We start from the raw sequence: 19550 nt of genomic DNA, 5'->3' as shown, positions 1-19550 counted from the left end.
ACAGCGACAGCGACCATGCCGGCGACATCGACACCAGCAAGAGGACAAGCGGGATCCCCTTCTTCCTCGGCAAGTGCCCCATCAGCTGACAGTCGGTGAAGCAGCAGATGGTGGCCATGTCCAGTTGCGAGGCTGAGTACATAGTGGTCTCCACCTTCAACTCAGACGCCCTGGCTTGCTCGACTGCTCGATGATCTCCTCAGGCGAGACACTGGAGCGGTGGAACTAAGGGTGGATAGCTAGTCCGCCCTGGCAAAGAACCCCTTGTTACATGAACGGAGCAAGCACATCCGGGTGAGGTACCACTTCATCTGTGACTGCTTGGCAAAAGGGAGCATCAAGGCACGCTACATCAACACCAAGGATCAGCTTGCAGACCTACTCACCAAGCCCTTGGCAGGATCAAGTTCCTTGAGTTTTGCTCCAGGTCCGGGATGCCCAACTATCCTACAAGACGGCGCACAAGACTTAGGGGAAGAATTGTTAGAATAAGTCTATTGGTCTGTGGTAAGGACAACAGCAACAGCATCTCAGTTTTTTTGACTGCAGGACAACATCCTTGCTGCGTTGTGGAGGACTGCAGGTGTGGAGGACAGCAGCTAGGACAACTGCACCTTTGTGCTGCTGTTTTTGACTGCAATTTAGCATCTATAGGACAACATCTTGTGCTTTAGCATCTAGAGGACAACACCTTTGTGTAGCGTGTAGTGCTGCAGTTTTTGACTGCACTTTAGCATCTAGAGGACAACATCTTGTGTAGTGTGTAGTGCTGCAGTTTTTTACTGCACTTTAGCATCTAGAGGACAACATCTTGTGCTTTAGCATCTAGAGGACATCACCTTTGTGTAAAGTGTAGTGTATTGTGTAGTGCAGCCCCTATGGTTATAAATATATATCCCCAACCCTTAGATGGGTATGGCATTTGAGTAGTGTGTGAGAAATAAACGGAAAATTGCTCCAACTCGTAGTGTCATCCTCGTGATCATGTAAGAGTCCCGTTGCTTACAAAGGTGACGACACTATCGATCAAGGAACCCTCTACTAGCGGCCACCTTTCTGAGAGATAGGGTTGTTGTCTTCATCAACGCTGCCATCTACACTTCCCCAAGTACGATGGCTTCGAGGATCTGCTACGTTGGCTCCACCGCTATGAGCAGTTCTTCCGAGCAGCACGTACGCTGGACATGGAGAAGGTCTGGCTTGCCTTCTTCTAAATGGAGGGCACCACTTAGCAGTGTTATTATTGGTGGGAGAGGAACCGAGAGGAACCAGGGCACCCCGTATTGGACACGCTTCATGGAGCTCGCCAACGCACACCTCCGCCTTCAGGGGTCCCTCGACGAGTACATCAATGCGTTCTACTAACACCTCACCCACTACGACGACCTCTCCAAGTTGCAACATATCTCCATCTTCATCGTAGGCCTGGGCAAACCATTGAAGACCGTCATCAAGCTTGACACACCCGCCACCCTAGAGGAGGCAACGACCCTAGCTCACACCTACACCCGTCGCAATACTGTGGCGGCTCGGGCACCAGCACCATCCACACATCGTTCATTGGCCCGCGCTACACCATCCCCTCCAAGACTTCCCGCCACGCCAGTTGCCCCTAGCTATCCGGCTACAACCCGTCCACCTACTGGCAGACACATGACTAGATTGACGCCCGACGAGATGATTCACCTCATGAAGGTCTTTGCTTCAATTGCCTTGAGTTCTCACGGACGCACCTGAAGACAAGCACCAGTAGGGCATTTACCTCCTCGACATCAGCGATGTCGACCCCCTCGACTTTGACGGCGACAATAAGATGACCCCATTGTCTGGCACTTGCACAGGCGAAACCATGCACTTGGACGTCTTTGTGCAGGACGAGACACTCACCGCTCCTGTTGACTCCGTCTCTACACACTTCTTCATGGTGGTTCAAGTGGCACGCCGGCTCCACTTGAGTCCTACGACCAAGGACGGTACGACGGTGGGGGTGACAATGGCGAGCGACTGCCATGCCTTGGGGCCTGCTCTGCGCTCGCGTTCTCCATCAACGACGAGTCGTTCCGCATTGACTTCCTCGTCATCACCTTAGAGGGTTACGAGGTGGTACTCGGGTGCAAGTGGCTTTGCACCCTCGGACCGATCATCTGGGGCTTCTCGTGCCTCACCATGGCGTTCTCGTGCCTCACTACGGGTGTTCGCTCTCCTATGATAATCTCCTGCAATTCTCACAGAGTTCGCGAACATATTTGCCGAGCCCGCCGGTCTGCCTCTGCCACAACACTTCGACCACTGCATCAACCTCTTGTCGGACACAATGCCTATCGCCGTCAGGCCATACCGCTACTAGCAGTTGCCAGTTGTTGAAGGACGAGATGGAGCGGGAGTGCGACAACATGCTTCGGCAAGGCATCATCAGACCCAGTATGTTGATGTTCTCCGCACCCGTCTCGCTCGTGCGCAAGAAGGACAAGTCATGGCGTTTCAACGTTGACTACCGCGCCCTCAACACCAAGACCGTGAAGGATAAATTCCCAAATCGGATCGACAATGACCTGCTTGATGAGCTCAAGGAGTCAAGAGGGTACACTTCTTCACCAAGTTGGACCTCCCCAACAACAATTACTAGGTGTAGATGTATCCGAAGGACATCACCAAGACGACGTTCTAGACACATCATGGCAACATTAAGTTTTTTGTCATGGCGTTCAGGCTCATGAACACCCCCTCCACCTTCCAGGCGCTGATGAACGACGTGTTGTACGCCTACCTCCGATGTTTCGTGCTGGTGTTATTCGACGACATCCTCATCTACAATAGCACATGGGCCGAGCATTTACAACATGTTCGATTGGCCTTCCTTAGGCAGCACAAGCTGTCTGTCAAGCAAACCAAGAGCTCCTTCGGTGCCCCATCGAACTCCTACCTCGGTGTTGGATCCTGGCAGGTGGACCCAAACACTCAGGGATAGAAAAGGGGGCACAATGCACAACAAAACGTTAGGTAGGGACTGTAGCGTGTTATGCGTGTCCCATGCAGCTACAGGACGTGGGTATTTATAGGGCAATCTGAGTGTAGGTGGCCGAAAGTACATTCGTACCCTCGGTTACCAACTACATTACTAGAATATACCGTGTAATGAGGTAATTAGAACACCGCAGTGTCCTGTGGACATGCGCACTCACAAGTCTACCCTCTGGACCTGTTGGAGCTGCTCAGCAAGGGAGAGGCCTCCGTTAAGTGGTTGGTAGTGGATGGCCTCGCTGTATATGTCGATTGCATCTTCATGCCATCCGTGCCCGCCCTGTGACCCACTATCCTTGCCATGACTCACAGGGTGGGATATGAGGGCATCTAGAAGACCGCACACCGTCTATGCGCCTCATTCTATAATGTCCACGTCACCAAGTTCATCAAAGACATCAAGAGTTGTGCTTTTTGTCAGCGTAACAAGTCTGTGCACCTCCACCCGGCAGAATACTGCAGCCCCTCGAGTTGCCTAGCCCTAGCTCGATGTGGGCCGACATTTCCATGGACTTTGTTGAGGGCTTGCCACATGTGGGAGCAAGTCTGTCATCTTCATGGTGGTCGTCTGCTTCTCCAAGTATGCCCATTTCCTTTCGTTGGACCACCCGTACACTGATGTCTCCGTCTTCACCAGCGCCTTCTAGACGGAGCTCTTTTGTCTCTTGGGTGTCAAATTGCGAATGAATATTGCCTTCCACCCGCAGACTGACGACCAATCTGATCTGAAAAATCACATTTTGGGCATCCACCTTCACTGCCTCGCAGGTGATCGTCCACGTAGTTGGCTTTGTTGGCTGCCATGGGCTGCATGCTGCTACAACACCTACCAGACCGCACAGCGGACGACACCCTTCAAGGTGGTCTATGGCTGTGAGTCGCTGACGCCTATCTCCTATGAAGCCGGCGAATTCAAGGTTCCTGCAGCGGATCACCGGCTCCACGATCGCGATGAGTTCCTGACTGCAATTCATGAACGGCTGTAGCATGCCCAAGACTTGATGAAAGGCAACTATGATCAACATCACCTCGAGTTGGAATTTCAAGAGGGCGATGGGTTTAGTCGTGCCTCCATCAACGTCTTGCTGACTCCCTGATTGACAGAGCTAAGGGCAAGTTGGCACCTAAGTTCTATGTGTCATTTCAGGTGTTGGCCCGCTGGGTTCTATTGCCTACAAGCCGGCACTGTCTCCTAAGTGTCGTCTACATACTGTGTTTTACGCAATGTTCCTCAAGCAGTTCAATGGCTCCCCGCCTACGGTTGCGCCAACACTCCCCCCTTCTAAGCCTGGTCATGTGCTACCTTAGCTGGACAAGGTTTGGTGTGCCTGCCTTAACCGCACGTGTTATGGTCGCTAGATCGGTGAGGGATTGGAGAGGGGTATCGATGGGCAGGAACGTCGGCCGGGGGCCTCTGCCCACGGCCGAGCAAGAGGAGGGTTTGTCCCTTCTAATTCTTGCCTACTTTATTTCTCATCCATTGATTACATAAATAGACCAGTTGGCCGCCCCTATCTAGCTAGAGATCCTTATCTCCTAAAAACTCTACTAAAAACTCTCAACAAACTAACTGATAACCTTCTTAGATAATCTCAACTAATCTCCTAAATAATCTCAACTAATCTTCTAATCTTATCTCTAACTATCCTTATCTAATCTCCCTTGGAGGGCCCATGGCTGTTGCTACTGCAGCCCCTCCATGGGCCTTCTTAGGCCCTGACACTACACCCCTCCTGGACAAGCAGCTCGTCCTCGAGCTGCAGCATGACGGGTGCTCAAAGGCCGAGTCTACTTGACCCAAAACCAGACACCTAGAAGACAAGCCTTTTACATCTCGACTTATCTTATTATTTCGAATCTGATTTTTTTTGACCCCATAAGATAAGGCGGACACCCTCCGCGCATTGGACTTGCACGTGTGCAGCCACCTGGATCCCATGGACGCCATCTAGACGAAAGGGGAGCACATGGACGGACACCTGGAATAGGTCGCAACAATAACCAGCAGAGGCGCCCTCGTGGCGGCCGGTAGCGGAATGTGGTGGCGCTAAATAGTGCGCCCTTGCCGATGACGAGGGGAGTGCCTTCCTTACCGCCGCTGCCGTAGAGTTGAAGTTCGTCGCCCGCGGGACACGTACAATGCTCGCACTTGGAGATAGCGGCCCGGAGCCGTTGCTGATGGCCGTCCGACAGGGCGAGGTCGCGCCCCCGTGTGCCGAGGTTAACCGTCACCAAGGCTGCCTCGAGCATCTGTCGGCGCATCTCCCGCACTCTCCGTCGTGCAAGGAAGCCACGAGCAGCAGCTTGTATGCCCACAACCGCCGACGTCTGGAGCTGTGCGGACAACGCCAGCTGGTGCTGCTCATGTTGCACTGCTACCTTGATTTGCAGCAGCCCTTGCTCAACCTTCTGGAGCGTGGCTTGCATCTTTGCTAGATCAGCCCTTATGTTGGTCCACAAGTCTCCCATCGATGGAGCTGATGATTGCTGAGCCGTGGCTGCTCCTAGTGGCGTTGCCCATGGGGACGGAGACGCCGTCAACGAAGATGATGTGACGAAATTTGGCGTTGTCCCTGGAGTTGGGCACGTCGGCGTGCAGGATGTGGTGACAAAATTGGCAGGCGATGCTGCCCATGGAGATGGGGACACCGGTTGCCAGGATGGCGTGACGAAGGTGGCATACGGCGCAACCCATGGAGATGGGGACGTTGGCTAGCCGATACCAGATGTTATGGTTGCTAGATCGATGAGGGATTAGAGAGGGGTATCGATGGGCAGGAACGTCGGCCGGGGGCCTCTGCCCACGGCCGAGCAAGAGGAGGGTTTGTCCCTTCTAATTCTTGCCTACTTTATTTCTCATCCATTGATTACATAAATAGGCCAGTTGGCCGCCCCTATCTAGCTAGAGATCATTATGTCCTAAAAACTCTCCTAAAAACTCTCAACAAACTAACCGATAACCTTCCTAGATAATCTCAACTAATCTCCTAAATAATCTCAACTAATCTTCTAATCTTATCTCTAACTATCCTTATCTAATCTCCCTTGGAGGGCCCATGGCTGTTGCTACCGCAGCCCCTCCATGGGCCTCCTTAGGCCCTGACAGCGCGTGTGGCAGATCCTCATCAAGTGGACTGGTCAAGCTGCTGCAGATGCTACATGGGAGAAGGTTCCTGAATTCAAGGAGGTTTTCCCCTCTTTTTAGCTTGAGGACGAGCTATTTGATAATGGGTGGGGCAGTGTTGTAGATGCTTTTATGGCCATGCACTACAAGCATCAGCTCAGGTCTGGTGGGGCCCAGTTGGCGCCCTCTTCAGCCCAACCGACGCCAGGAGAGGCCCAGGAGGTGGCCGACATAGATAAGGATATAGAATAATTAGATAAGCTTGTTAGTTAATATCTTTGGAAGGTTTAGATCTGTTTGAGTTACTTGAGGGTCAAGTTAGGAGTCCTGTCTACGCTATATATAATTGGACTCTACGGCAGCAAAAGGCAAAGAAGAAACAACCCTTAACCTTGCTGTAGGTCAGGGGGCTCTCTCTCCCTGTTCTGCTGTAATCTTGCCCTGATTCCCACCAGACTTTCTGTCAAGGACACCAAATCCCCGACTGGCCGGACCCCGGCTACGTAACTCGTAGCCGCTGTCCGTCACGCCGGCGAGGTTATACCCCTCAGCCGTCGGTTTGTAGAGAAGAGAGGGAGATTAGGACTGACTTATTCCTTATTCCAAATGATCTCTCGTACATGCTTATATAGCCACAGAGGGGGCAGCTATAAGGAAATAACTAACAAGGAAACAACTAGTAAGGAAATAACTAACAAGGTAACAACTCACAAGGAAATAACTAACAAGGAAACGACTAATAAGGGAATAACTAACACATGAAACAACTAATTAGGTGGCTAACTTTCCTTCTAGCCACTTGCCTTCCCTTCCTGTGTCCTGGCTGCGCGCTCTGTTCCCCTGCGCACCTCACGCGCGCGCCTGGCGTATGTGCGCCCGCACATCACATCTCTCCCGCCGTCGAAGACCAGCTCGTCCTCAAGCTGGAAATCAGAGAAGCGAGCGCGAAAGTCGTCGTAGTCCTCCCAGCTTGCTGACGCAGCTGGCTCACCTTGCCACTGGACCAATAGCTGGCGAATCCCACGAGCCAGGCGCCCGGCTGTGACCACTGCTGGCACGGGCACCACAGCGCCGTTGTGCGTGGGGGGTAATGCCGGGGGTGTTGCCGGTGGTGTGCCGACGAACTTCTTGAGCACTCCAACATGGAACACATCATGGAGGCGGGCCCCTGGCGGAAGCTCGAGCCGGACAGCCACGGCGTTGATGATCTCCAGGACGCGATACGGTCCAACGAACCGTGGCTTGAGCTTGCCGGTGGAGCTCCGTGGTAGTGATGCTGCCGGGCGTTGCCGGAGTCGTAGTAGTGCCCAGTCCCCAATTTGGTACTCCACCGGACGATGGTGCTGATCATAGACACGCTTTTGGACTGCCTGGGCCTGTTCGAGGCGGTAGCGGACGTCGGCGAGAAAAGCCGTGCGGTCCTCCATCTCCTGTGCAACAGCTGCCATAGACCACGTGGAACGACGTCTCCCGGAGCGACGATTGGAAAGCCGTGTTGTAGGTGTATTCGGCCCACGGAAGCCAGCGAAGCCACTGCCGAGGACGATCGCCTGTGAAACAACGGAGGTACATGACGATTACCCTGTTGGCGGCCTCCGTCTGTCCATCCGTTTGCGGGTGAAAAGCCGACGACATGAAGAGCTTGGTGCCAGTGAGCCGCATGAGCTCGGTCCAGAATGTCGACGTGAACACCGGGTCGCGGTCCGAGACGATGGATTGCGGCACACCATGAAGGCGGACGATGTCGCTGAAGAACGCTTGGGCGACGGACTCGGCGGTGTAGGGGTGTGCTAACGGGATGAAGTGGCAGTACTTGCTGAAGCGGTCGACGACGGAGAGGATTACTGTCTTGCCCTGCACCCGGGACAGTGCTTCAATGAAATCGATGCCGATGTCGGCCCACACGCTGGACGGAATGGGCAGTGGCTGGAGCAGCCCGGCCGGCCTCAGGTGGTCAGTCTTGTACCTCTGACATGTGGCGCACGCCTTCACAAAGTCCTGCACCACACGACGCATGTTGGGGAAATGAAAATCACGCCGCAGGCGGTGCAGCGTGCGATGAACGCCTTCATGGCCGTCGTCGTGGACCGCGGCCAGGATTTCCTGAAGTAGTGGCGATGCTGGCGGGATGTAGAGGCGCCCCTCCAGGGCGACCATGCCGTCGGTGATGGTCCACGGCGCCGTGCGGGTCCCCGCCCGGAGCTCATCGTGGACGGCTACCAGCGCCGGGTCGGTGGTCTGGGCATGGCGGAGGCGCTCGATGAAGTCGAACCGGGCGCTGAGGTGGCCAGCAGTTCTCCTTCCTCGTTGTCGCGGCGGGATAGGGCGTCGACGACAGTATTCGTGGCCCCGGAGCGGTACTCCACTGTGAAATCGAAGCCCAAGAGCTTGCCGACCCAGTGGTGCTGCGGAATCGTGGCGAGGCGCTGGTCGAGGAGGTATTTCAAGCTATAGTGGTCCGTCTTGACGAGGAAGCAGCGCCCCCATAGGTATGGCCTCCAATGCCGAACCGCCTGGACCATGCCAATGAGCTCTCGCTCGTAGGCGGCCAGCGCGCGGTGGCGCGGCGCTACTGGCCGGCTGAAGTATGCCACCGGGTGTCCCTCCTGGACCAGGACCGCCCCAAAGCCGATGGTTGACGCGTCGCATTTGACGACGAACAGCTTGGCGAAGTCGGGCATGGCGAGGACTGGTGCCGAAGTGACCGCCGCTTTGAGCGCGGAGAACGCCGTGGCCGCTGCATCATCCCAAGTGAAACCGTCCTTCTTGAGCAACGCCGTCAGGGGCGCGGCCACCGTGCCATAGTTATGTACGAACTTGCGGTAGTACCCCGCGAGACCGAGGAAGCCACGGACGGCACGGGAGGATCGCGGCGTCGGCCAATCATGGATGGCTTGCACCTTGACGGGATCCATGGCGACGCCCGCCGCAGAGATAACGTGGCCGAGGTAGGCGACGGCGGAGACCCCGAAGGAACATTTGGTGCGCTTGACGAAGAGCTGGTGACGGCGCAGTTCTTCCAGGACAGCACACAGGTGCCGGAGGTGATCTGCCCAAGTCCTGCTGTAGATCAAAATATCGTCAAAAAATACGAGGACGAAGCGACGGAGGAACGGCCTCAGGACGTCGTTCATGAGGGCTTGGAATGTGGCCGGCGCGTTGCAGAGTCCGAACGCCATGACCAGGAACTCATATAGGCCGTCATGCGTGCGGAACGCCGTCTTGTGGATGTCCTCGGGTCGCATGCGGACCTGGTGGTATCCCGACCGTAGGTCGAGCTTGGAGAAAAATTTGGCGCCGTTGAGCTCATCCAATAGCTCGTCCACCACCGGGATCGGGAAGGCGTCCTTGACCGTCATGGCGTTCAGGGCCCGGTAGTCGACGCAGAAGCGCCAGGATCCATCGGCCTTCTTGACAAGGAGGATCGGCGACGAAAACGGGGAGTCGCTGCGTCGGACGATCCCTTGTTCCATCATGGCTGCACACTGCCGCTCCAACTCATCTTTGTGGGCAGCTGGGTACCGATAGGCGCACGGCGACCGTTTGTGCATCGGGCTTCAGCAGGATGCGGTGATCATGTGCGCGCTTGGGGGGCAGTCCCGTTGGAGTGGCGAAGACCCTTGCAAACGCTCCGAGGAGAGCATCCAAGAGCGATTCTTCAGCGGACAAGGCGCACACCGCCGGGCCCGACGTCGTGGATAGACCCGCCCATGAGATGGTGCGGCCCCTCGCTGGAAGGACATGCGCCTGTTGGCCAGGTCCCAGACAATGGGCCCCAACGCGCCGAGCCATTTGGTGCCGAGGACGATGTCGTACCCGGCCAAGGGCATGACGAACAGCTCCGCCGGGAACGCAGCACCAGCGATGATTAGTGGGGCTTTGCGGATGACGCCGGCGCAGGTGATGTTCTCACCATTGGCCACCATGGCCGTTAGGCGGGGACATTGTTGGAGCGGAAGACCCGTTCGTCGAGCGGCTTCTTCGGAGATGAAATTGTGGGTGCTGCCGGAGTCGAGGAGGGCTACGAGCTGGGCGGCCCCTAGTGTGACCGCGAGCTGCGTGGTGTCCGTCATGGACACCCCAGCCACCGCCTGCAGCGAGAAGCAGGGGGCATCCCTGTCCCCGTCGTCGGTGACGGGTTCGGTGTCATCAATCTCAACCCCGTCCACGAAGAAAATCCGCTTGCAAAACCTGTTATGGCCACGAGAATACTTTTCGTCACAGTTAAAACAAAGGCCAAGGCGACATCGTTCCGCCTGCTCCGCCGTAGAGAGGCGCCGCTGGTTGCCCTCGCGTCGTCCCTGGTCGTTACCCGCCGGCGGGTTTGGAAGAGCCAGCTGCTGGGGTGGCGCGGCCGGAGCGGTTCGAGGCGGCGGTGGTGGAAGTAGACCGCGCGCTCCCTGTCGTACCGGCGGTCGCTCGAGCTCCATGAGCTCCACTTGCCGCGCCAGGCTCATCGCAGCGGCGAGCGTGGTCGGATTATGGATGCGCACCGCATGACTGAGAGGCGGGAGGAGGCCTCCGGTGAAGAGTTGCACTCGTTGAGCTTCGTCCAGCCGACCGGCACGGGGCAGGAGCGTCTGGAAACGACTAGAGTACTCCTCCACAGATCCGGTGCGTCGGCACTCCGAAAGTTCGAACAGCGGCGCGGAACGGAGTGGAGGTCCGAACCTCTCATTCAGGAAGTCTTTGAATCGACCCCATGACGGGGCACCATCATCTTCTTCAAGCTGGCTGTACCACAGGTGCGCGACGTCGTCCAGATGGTATGATGCCATCCGAACACGTTCCTCCCCCAAGGTGCGGTGATGCCGGAAGTATGATTCACATTTGTTGATGAACAACATCGGATCGACGGAGCCGTCGAAGCGGGGGAAGTCCCACTTGCGGTGCTGGATGTACGGATCGTGGTCGCGCTGCCCCTCGGGTCGCCGACCGTGGCCCCCGTTGTCCGAGGCCGACGCGGACTTGTCCTTCATGGCCGCCATGTCGAACTGCAGCGTGTTGACGTCCGTGCGGAGTGCTCGCAACTCAGCGAGGACGTCGGCAATGGTGGGCTCGGCCATGGCTGTGGTGGAGGCTGGGGAAGGTGGTGGCGTTGGCGGCTGCTGGGCGTGGTTGGAGCGGGTGGGTGAGGATCGACGAGACCGTGATACCAGGTTGTCAAGGACACCAAATCCCCGACTGGCCGGACCCCGGCTACGTAACTCGTAGCCGCTGTCCGTCACGCCGGCGAGGTTATACCCCTCAGCCGTCGGTTTGTAGAGAAGAGAGGGAGATTAGGACTGACTTATTCCTTATTCCAAATGATCTCTCGTACATGCTTATATAGCCACAGAGGGGGCAGCTATAAGGAAATAACTAACAAGGAAACAACAACTAGTAAGGAAATAACTAACAAGGTAACAACTCACAAGGAAATAACTAACAAGGAAACGACTAATAAGGGAATAACTAACACAGGAAACAACTAATTAGGTGGCTAACTTTCCTTCTAGCCACTTGCCTTCCCTTCCTGTGTCCTGGCTGCGCGCTCTGTTCCCCTGCGCACCTCACGCGTGCGCCTGGCGTATGTGCGCCCGCACATCACACTTTCTGATTACACAATTATTTTATGTGTACTTCAAATTACTAAATGCAGTTTTGCAAAAAAAATTCACATTTACCATTCATTCTGAAGAGACAGATTCAGACACTGGATGTGGTGACATTCTTCTATTCAATACCTTTAGCCTCTTATGTGTGTCTAATTTTGGTTGAAAAAATTGATAAAAAGCAAACCTTCATTTTTTGGATGAGACAGATTCGTACTCTGGGGATGCTGCGATCTCGCTTTGATTCAATACCTTTAGCCTTTAACTCGTGCCTAATTCCTGTTGAAACATCTGATGCAAAAAGGAAGAAAGGTCTGAGGTCTTACTTACACAATCGTTTCAAAGAGGTGTCATTCTGTACTCTTAATATATTTCTGGCGTTTTTCTAGCTTTGAATTGCTTGATTGCTAATTTTATGGATATTTTTTGTTATTGATGCTACTTTTCAGATGGAACATGCTGACAAGGAGAATATAGCAGCAAGGTTCGCACAAATGTGGAATGAAATTGTCACCAGCTTTCGAGATGAAGATCTTATAGACAATAGGTGATTGGATTATATGGGTAAACTTAATTTCCAGCTTGATTTGTTTTTGCTGACCTAAGTTGATGCCCACAATTTTTGATATAGGGAGAAGGAGCTGCTACTTGTTCCTTATGTGTCTGATCGGACCCTTGGTGTCGTGCAGTGGCCTCCATTTTTGCTTGCCAGCAAGGTTATTTTCCGCTTTTAAATTTTATGGCTTTGTTGTTTGTATTACATCATGTTAGAGGCAATGCTCATTCATACATTGTTTGCAAGTTAAAAAGGGTTGACCTGTTGTTAACATCATGAATGTCAGATCCCGATAGCAGTTGACATGGCTAAAGATAGCAATGGCAAAGACCGAGATCTGAGAAAGAGGCTTGACAATGATTATTATTTTAAGTGTGCAATTGAGGAATGTTATGCATCATTTAAGAATATCATCAATGGCCTTGTACAGGGTGAACCAGAGAAAAGGTCCCTCCTATATTTCATCTATTAAACTCTGAAGAAATAATTTACCGATCCATGGTCTACTTGATGCTGTTTATTTGCTTTCAGGGTCATAAATAAGATATTTGTAGAAGTTGAAAAATGCATCTCTGAGGACAAAGTTATTGCAGATTTGAACATGCGGGCCCTGCCAGATCTCTACTTCAAGTTTGTTGAGTTGGTAAACTACTTGGTATGTATGACCTATATACTTATGTTAGACAAACTACATAGTAATAGATTGTGTATAACATGTGAGATATTTGCATTGACCCTTTTAGTTGACCCTCACCAGATACATATAGCAGTATGAGATTACAATATTCTAACTACCAAATATACTCTAACAACGAAACTAGCTATCAGTATAGAGAGATCTAAATGTCCACCTGTTATTATGTCATCAAAAGGTGCTAGAAAAGGTAGCACGACCTGTTGTCTTGAAGCAATGAAGCATATCATATGAAAGCTAGCTAAATTTTATTTTCTTGAACGACGCAGGAGAAGAATGACCACCCAAACCTACCTAGAAATTACATGAGACCAAGATATGCTGGACAATATCATTAGCTTGGTCACAAAGAGGGCAAACAGTAGGGTGTGGCAAGCCACGCTTCGCAAGATGTTCTTTTGTCCAGCATCTATCTATTATTCTCTGCAAGAGCTTTTCCAAATCTGCTTCCATGGTGCAAATCTAGTACCGATGAAAAAGCATCATGCGAACGCTCTTGCAGTGCGATGGATGTGACTCCCGATGGGGAGTGCGCTCGCCCGGGTTTGATTCCTATCTAGATCAATCTGGATGTCGCATCGGGGACATTTCTCCCGAGGGGACCGAGTGTGCCTGCCTGGGATTGATTCCTATCTGGATCAATTCGGATGTTGCACCGGGGATATTTTCCCTGAGGGGAACGAGTGTGTGGTGTGGGGAGTGCGCTCGCCTGGATTTGGTTCCTGTCTAGTTCAATCCAGATGCCGCACCGGGGATATTTCTCCCAAGGGGACCGAGTTTGCTCGGTGGGTAGTGTGTCCCTGTAGGTTTGATTCCTGTCTGGATCGATTCGGATGTCGCACCGGGGATATTTCCCCCGAGGGGACCGAGTGTGTGGTGTGTTAAGTAGTATAGGTGCATGTGTTGCTTGGTAAGTGTGTTATGTGATTTCGTGGCCAATCTCATTTGTGTCTGAGCGTGCAGTCTACGTGTGTGCCCATATACGAGTCAGCACGGGTGCCCATATACGAGCGTTAGATGATAGGGCAACAATGTTTTCGAGTCGTGCAACTACCGACTAGTAGATTAGTCGTGACTACGACAGACTAGTCATGACTAGTCAAACATAAGTCAATGATTATATTTTTATAATTTTCTATATATACTAAGACCAAAAACATGCTGAAACACTAAATCATCTTGTTTAGTATATCTTCGTCTATATCCATCTTCTACCATACCTATCTAAGGGTTGGGCCTTGGGGATACATATTTATAGCCTTAGGGGCTGCACTACACTCTACACAAATGTGTTGTCCTCTAGTCTGTCTTGTTGTCCTCTAGATGCTAAAGGAGGAAAGTCAAAAGACTCCTGCTGTCCTCTAGATGCTAAAGGAGGACAGCCAAAAAGACTGTTGTCCAGATGCTATCCTTGAGCAGTCAAAAGACTGTTGTCTTCCATAAGGCTGAAAAGAGATGCTATTGTCCCTGCAACATGTTGTCCCTGTAGCAAAGACTAAGATGCTCCTTGGACTAAGATGCCCTGCAGCAAAAGGACTGAGATGTTGCTGTCTCTGCAGTCCTCCACAAGACCACATGACTTATTCTGTCATAGCAGTTGACGCAGAATTCTTCGGCTTTGATCGTGAAGTCCACGTTCCATGCCACGCCCTGGCACGACACGCGTTCCTCGTTAGCTACCATCACCCAAAGTGTGGGGCGGGGATTAGTGGCTAATTTGAGGCGATGCATGATGTCGACGTTGATTAGTGAAATCAAAAGCCAAGTCCGAATGAAGAGGATGTGAGGAGAACTTTTTCACTTAATTGCTCTCACAAGGTGAGTATTAAACTTAGGGCAATTATGAAGTGAAGTGAACTACTAGAAAGAGTAAAGAGTAGATTCGCTATAAGGTAAAGAGACAAGTGACACAACGATTTATCCCGTGGTTCGGTCAAGCGTAAAATGCTTGCCTAATCCACGTTGTGGTGTCCCAATGGACAAGGGTTGCACTCAACCCCGCTCAAGTGATCCACTGATCAACTTGAGTACCACGATTCTCTTTCTTATCTTAACTTTTTCCCGTTGTGAGGAATCTCCACAATTTGGAGTCTCTGACCCTTACACAATTGATCTTAAGTAAACCACAAGAGTAAGGGGGAGTAGAAACACACACACAAGAGACAAAATCAAAGCAACACACGCACACAATTCGAGAGAGGAGCACAAGAGACAACACAACGGAATTACATCTCAAACACTTGCTCGAATCTCAAACTATCAAAGCTCTAGCGTGGTCGCAGTGTCTCGGTGTCGTAGGATGTTCAAAGTATGCTTGGTGTACGGATAGAGGCGCCTAGGGGCCTCTTATATAGCCCCCAAGGGCCAAAGGAGTCGTTGCTCCTTCATTAGATAGGCCTTCGATGCACCGGACAGTTCGATGCACGACACGAGGCCTTGATTGCCTTCTGTCCTGAAGCGCAAAGTGCATAGCTCGTGGAAGCGTCCCCATGTCGACATGCCCTCGTCCTGCTCGAGGGCATAGTACCATGTCTAGGCGGCTAGTGAGGTGGTACGACACCAACCTGGTTCGGTCTGAGGTCGGGGTGTGTTGGCCCCGGAAGAACTGCTCACATTGGTTCATCCAATTGAGCAGGTCGACGGTGCCATCGTAATGTTTGTAGAAACGGGGAGTATGGGGCCCAAGGCTCGGTCCTTGTCCTAGCGGAGGTGGCGCAGTGTCTTGTGACATGGCCCCCTCATACGGAACCCGACCACCCTTGAGGTGTCGTCATCGTATATTGCGGCGCACCCATCGACGCCAGCGCATATGATGGAATTGGGGATGGCGACATTGAGAGCACCTAGAGGGGGGGGGGGTGAATAGGTGATCCTGTGAAACTTAAACTTATAGCCACAAAAACTTATTAAGTGTTAGCACAATAATCACTAAGTGGCTAGAGAGAAGGTCTTGCACAATACGATAATCACAAAGAATTCAACACAGAGAAGACACAGTGATTTATCCCGTGGTTCGGCCAAGTACAAAACTTGCCTACTCCACGTTGTGGCGTCCCAACGGACGAGAGTTGCACTCAACTCCTCTCAAGTGATCCAATGATCAACTTGAATACCACAGTGTTATGCTTTTCTTTTCTTATCCCGTTCGCGAGGAATCTCCACAACTTGGAGCCTCTCGCCCTTACACTTTTGATGTTCACAAAGAATCACGGAGTAAGGAAGGGAAGCAACACACACAAATCCACAGCAAAATGCGCACACACACGGCCAAGAATCGAGCTCAAAAGACTATCTCAAAGTTCTCACTAGAACGGAGCTCGAATCACTGAAAATGACAAACGAATGCGCAAAGACTGAGTGTGGATGATCAAGATTGCTCTAAGGTTGCTTGGTGTACTCCTCCATGCGCCTAGGGGTCCCTTTTATAGCCCCAAGGCAGCTAGGAGCCGTTGAGAACAAATCTGGAAGGCCATCCTTGCCTTCTGTCGTCGGGCGCACCGGACAGTCCGGTGCACACCGGACACTGTCCGGTGCCCGATTTCCTTCCTTAAATGGCGAAGCCGACCGTTGCAGATGCGGGAGCCGTTGGCGCACCGGACATGTCCGGTGCACACCGGACAGTCCGGTGCCCCCTTCCGACCGTTGGCTCGGCCACGTGTCCCGCGCAGATCGCGCGGCCGACCGTTGGCCCGGCCGACCGTTGGCTCACCGGACAGTCCGGTGCACACCGGACAGTCCGGTGAATTTTAGCCGTACGCCGTCGGCGAATTCCCGAGAGCGGCCAGTTCGCCCGAGTCAGTCTGGCGCACCGGACACTGTCCGGTGCACCACCGGACAGTCCGGTGCCCCAGACCGAACCAGCCTCTTGGCTGTACACAGCCAACTCTTCTCTTTTCTTCTTCTTTCTGTTTCTGATACTTAGACAAGTATATTAGTACACAAAACCAATGTACTAAGACTTAGAAACATACCTTTGCTCTTGATTTGCACTTTGTCCATTCATGGGCATAGATTCTCATTTAAGCACTTGTGTTGACACTCAATCATCAAAATACTTAGAAATGGCCCAAGGGCACATTTCCCTTTCAATCTCCCCCTTTTTGGTGATTTATGCCAACACAACATAAAGCAACTAGAACAAGTGCAATATCACTTCAAATGAAAACTCAAATTTATTTTGATTCAATTTGGCATATATGGATCATCCTTTGCCACCACTTGGTTTGTTTTTGCAAATCAAACTCAAAATCCTATCTCTAAGTCAAATCCACTTGTAGAGACATAAAGAGAGGTTTTCCTAAGAAAATTGATTCAAGATTCCAAAAAAAACTCCCCCTTTTTCCCATAATCAACACTTCTCCCCACAAGAAGCCAACTTTTGACAAGAGAGACAATAAAAGAGTTTTGTCAAAACAAAAAGCTCTATTCTACTATTTTCAAAATCTCAAGTGGTAGCTGATCCATTTATCGCTTTGGCCTTTATTTTCTCCCCCTTTGGCATCAAGCACCAAAACGGGATCAATCTTGGCCCTTTAACCTCATTGCCTCACCAAATTCTTCAATTAAGAGCAAAATAGGCAATAAGAGTTTAAAGATGAACTTGGAAAAGTTACTCTTTTCATCGGAGTGCAGTGGAAGTCTTGCATGGTCCAAGTCCACCTTTTCCCTTTCAATCCTTCTTTGAGACTAAAACAATCAAACTCAAACAAACGGTTAGTCTCAAAGGGTCAAGTTGTAACACATCTCCCCCTAAATATGTGCATGACTGGCACCAGGACTTGTGAGGTCCAGGGAGTGTTTGTACAACTTGAGCACCATAATAAGCAACAAAATGCAGAAGGAACATGATCAAAGGCATAAACACAAGTATGCTATAAATCAATCCAAGTTCCACGAATCTAAGACATTTAGCTCACTACGCAGCCTGCAAAAGGTCTTCTCATCTAGAGGCTTGGTAAAGATATCGGCTAGCTGGTTCTCGGTGCTAACATGAAACACTTCGATATCTCCCTTTTGCTGGTGGTCTCTCAAAAAGTGATGCCGGATGTCTATGTGCTTTGTGCGGCTGTGTTCAACAGGATTTTCCGCCATGCGGATTGCACTCTCATTGTCACATAGGAGTGGGACTTTGCTCAGATTGTAGCCAAAGTCCCTGAGGGTTTGCCTCATCCAAAGTAGTTGCGCGCAACACTGTCCTGCGGCAACGTACTCGGCCTCAGCGGTGGATAGGGCAACGGAGGTTTGTTTCTTAGAGTTCCATGACACCAGGGACCTTCCTAAGAATTGGCACGTCCCCGATGTACTCTTCCTATCGACCTTACATCCAGCATAGTCGGAGTCTGAGTATCCAACCAAGTCAAAGGTAGACCCCTTTGGATACCAGAGCCCGAAGTAAGGCGTAGCAACCAAATATCTAAGAATTCGCTTCACCGCCACTAAGTGACACTCCTTAGGATCGGATTGAAATCTAGCACACATGCATACGCTAAGCATGATATCCGGTCTACTAGCACATAAATAAAGTAAAGACCCTATCATTGACCGGTATGCTTTTTGATCAACGGACTTACCTCCTTTGTTGAGATCGGTGTGTCCGTCGGTTCCCATCGGAGTCTTTGCGGGCTTGGCGTCCTTCATCCCAAACCGCTTCAGCAAGTCTTGCGTATACTTTGTTTGGGAGATGAAGGTGCCGTCCTTGAGTTGCTTCACTTGAAACCCAAGGAAGTAGTTCAACTCGCCCATCATCGACATCTCGAATTTCTGCGTCATTACCCTGCTGAACTCTTCACAAGACTTTTGGTTAGTAGAACCAAATATTATGTCATCGACATAAATTTGGCACACAAAAAGATCACCGTCACAAGTCTTAGTGAAAAGAGTTGGATCGGCTTTCCCAACCTTGAAAGCATTAACAATTAGAAAGTCTCTAAGGCATTCATACCATGCTCTTGGGGCTTGCTTAAGTCCATAAAGCGCCTTAGAGAGCTTACACACGTGGTCGGGGTACCGTTCATCCTCGAAGCCAGGGGGTTGCTCTACGTACACCTCCTCCTTGATTGGCCCGTTGAGGAAAGCGCTCTTCACATCCATTTGGTACAACCTGAAAGAATGGTGAGCGGCATATGCTAGCAAGATACGAATTGATTCTAGCCTAGCCACAGGAGCAAACGTCTCCTCAAAGTCCAAACCTGCGACTTGAGCATAACCTTTTGCCACAAGTCGAGCCTTATTCCTTGTCACCACCCCGTGCTCGTCCTGTTTGTTGCGGAACACCCACTTGGTTCCCACAACATTTTGCTTGGGACGAGGCACCAGTGTCCAAACTTCATTGCGCTTGAAGTTGTTGAGTTCCTCCTGCATGGCCAATACCCAATACGGATCTAGCAAGGCCTCCTCTACCCTGAAAGGCTCAATAGAAGAGACAAAGGAGTAATGCTCACAAAAATTAACTAATCGAGATCGAGTAGTTACTCCCTTGCTAATGTCACCCAGAATTTGGTCGACGGGATGATCCCTTTGAATCATCGCTCGAACTTGGGTTGGAGGTGCCGGTTGCGCTTC

At 51.6% G+C, this 19550-nt stretch overlaps 1 protein-coding gene across 7 annotated transcripts in view; it reads left to right on the top strand.

Annotated features, from left to right (window-relative positions):
- Positions 1-19550, top strand: part of LOC100502361 (callose synthase 3) — a 93405-nt gene that overhangs the window by 40486 nt on the left and 33369 nt on the right. For all 7 annotated transcript variants that reach the window (XR_004852581.1, XM_020539334.2, XM_035962483.1 and 4 more), the window contains 5 exons: positions 11949-12086; positions 12189-12286; positions 12371-12455; positions 12582-12742; positions 12827-12950. Coding sequence is in view for 6 of the 7 variants with exons in the window: in XM_020539334.2 (XP_020394923.1) it covers positions 11949-12086; positions 12189-12286; positions 12371-12455; positions 12582-12742; positions 12827-12950 (606 nt within the window). In the remaining variant the exon portion in view is untranslated. The remainder of the gene's footprint in view (positions 1-11948; positions 12087-12188; positions 12287-12370; positions 12456-12581; positions 12743-12826; positions 12951-19550) is intronic.

Source organism: Zea mays, chromosome 1 (genome assembly GCF_902167145.1).
Source record: "Zea mays cultivar B73 chromosome 1, Zm-B73-REFERENCE-NAM-5.0, whole genome shotgun sequence".
In the NCBI taxonomy this organism is placed as follows: Eukaryota; Viridiplantae; Streptophyta; class Magnoliopsida; order Poales; family Poaceae; genus Zea; species Zea mays.
The sequence above is the reverse complement of the archived record's forward strand: the minus strand, read 5'-3'. Positions and strand labels throughout refer to the sequence as shown.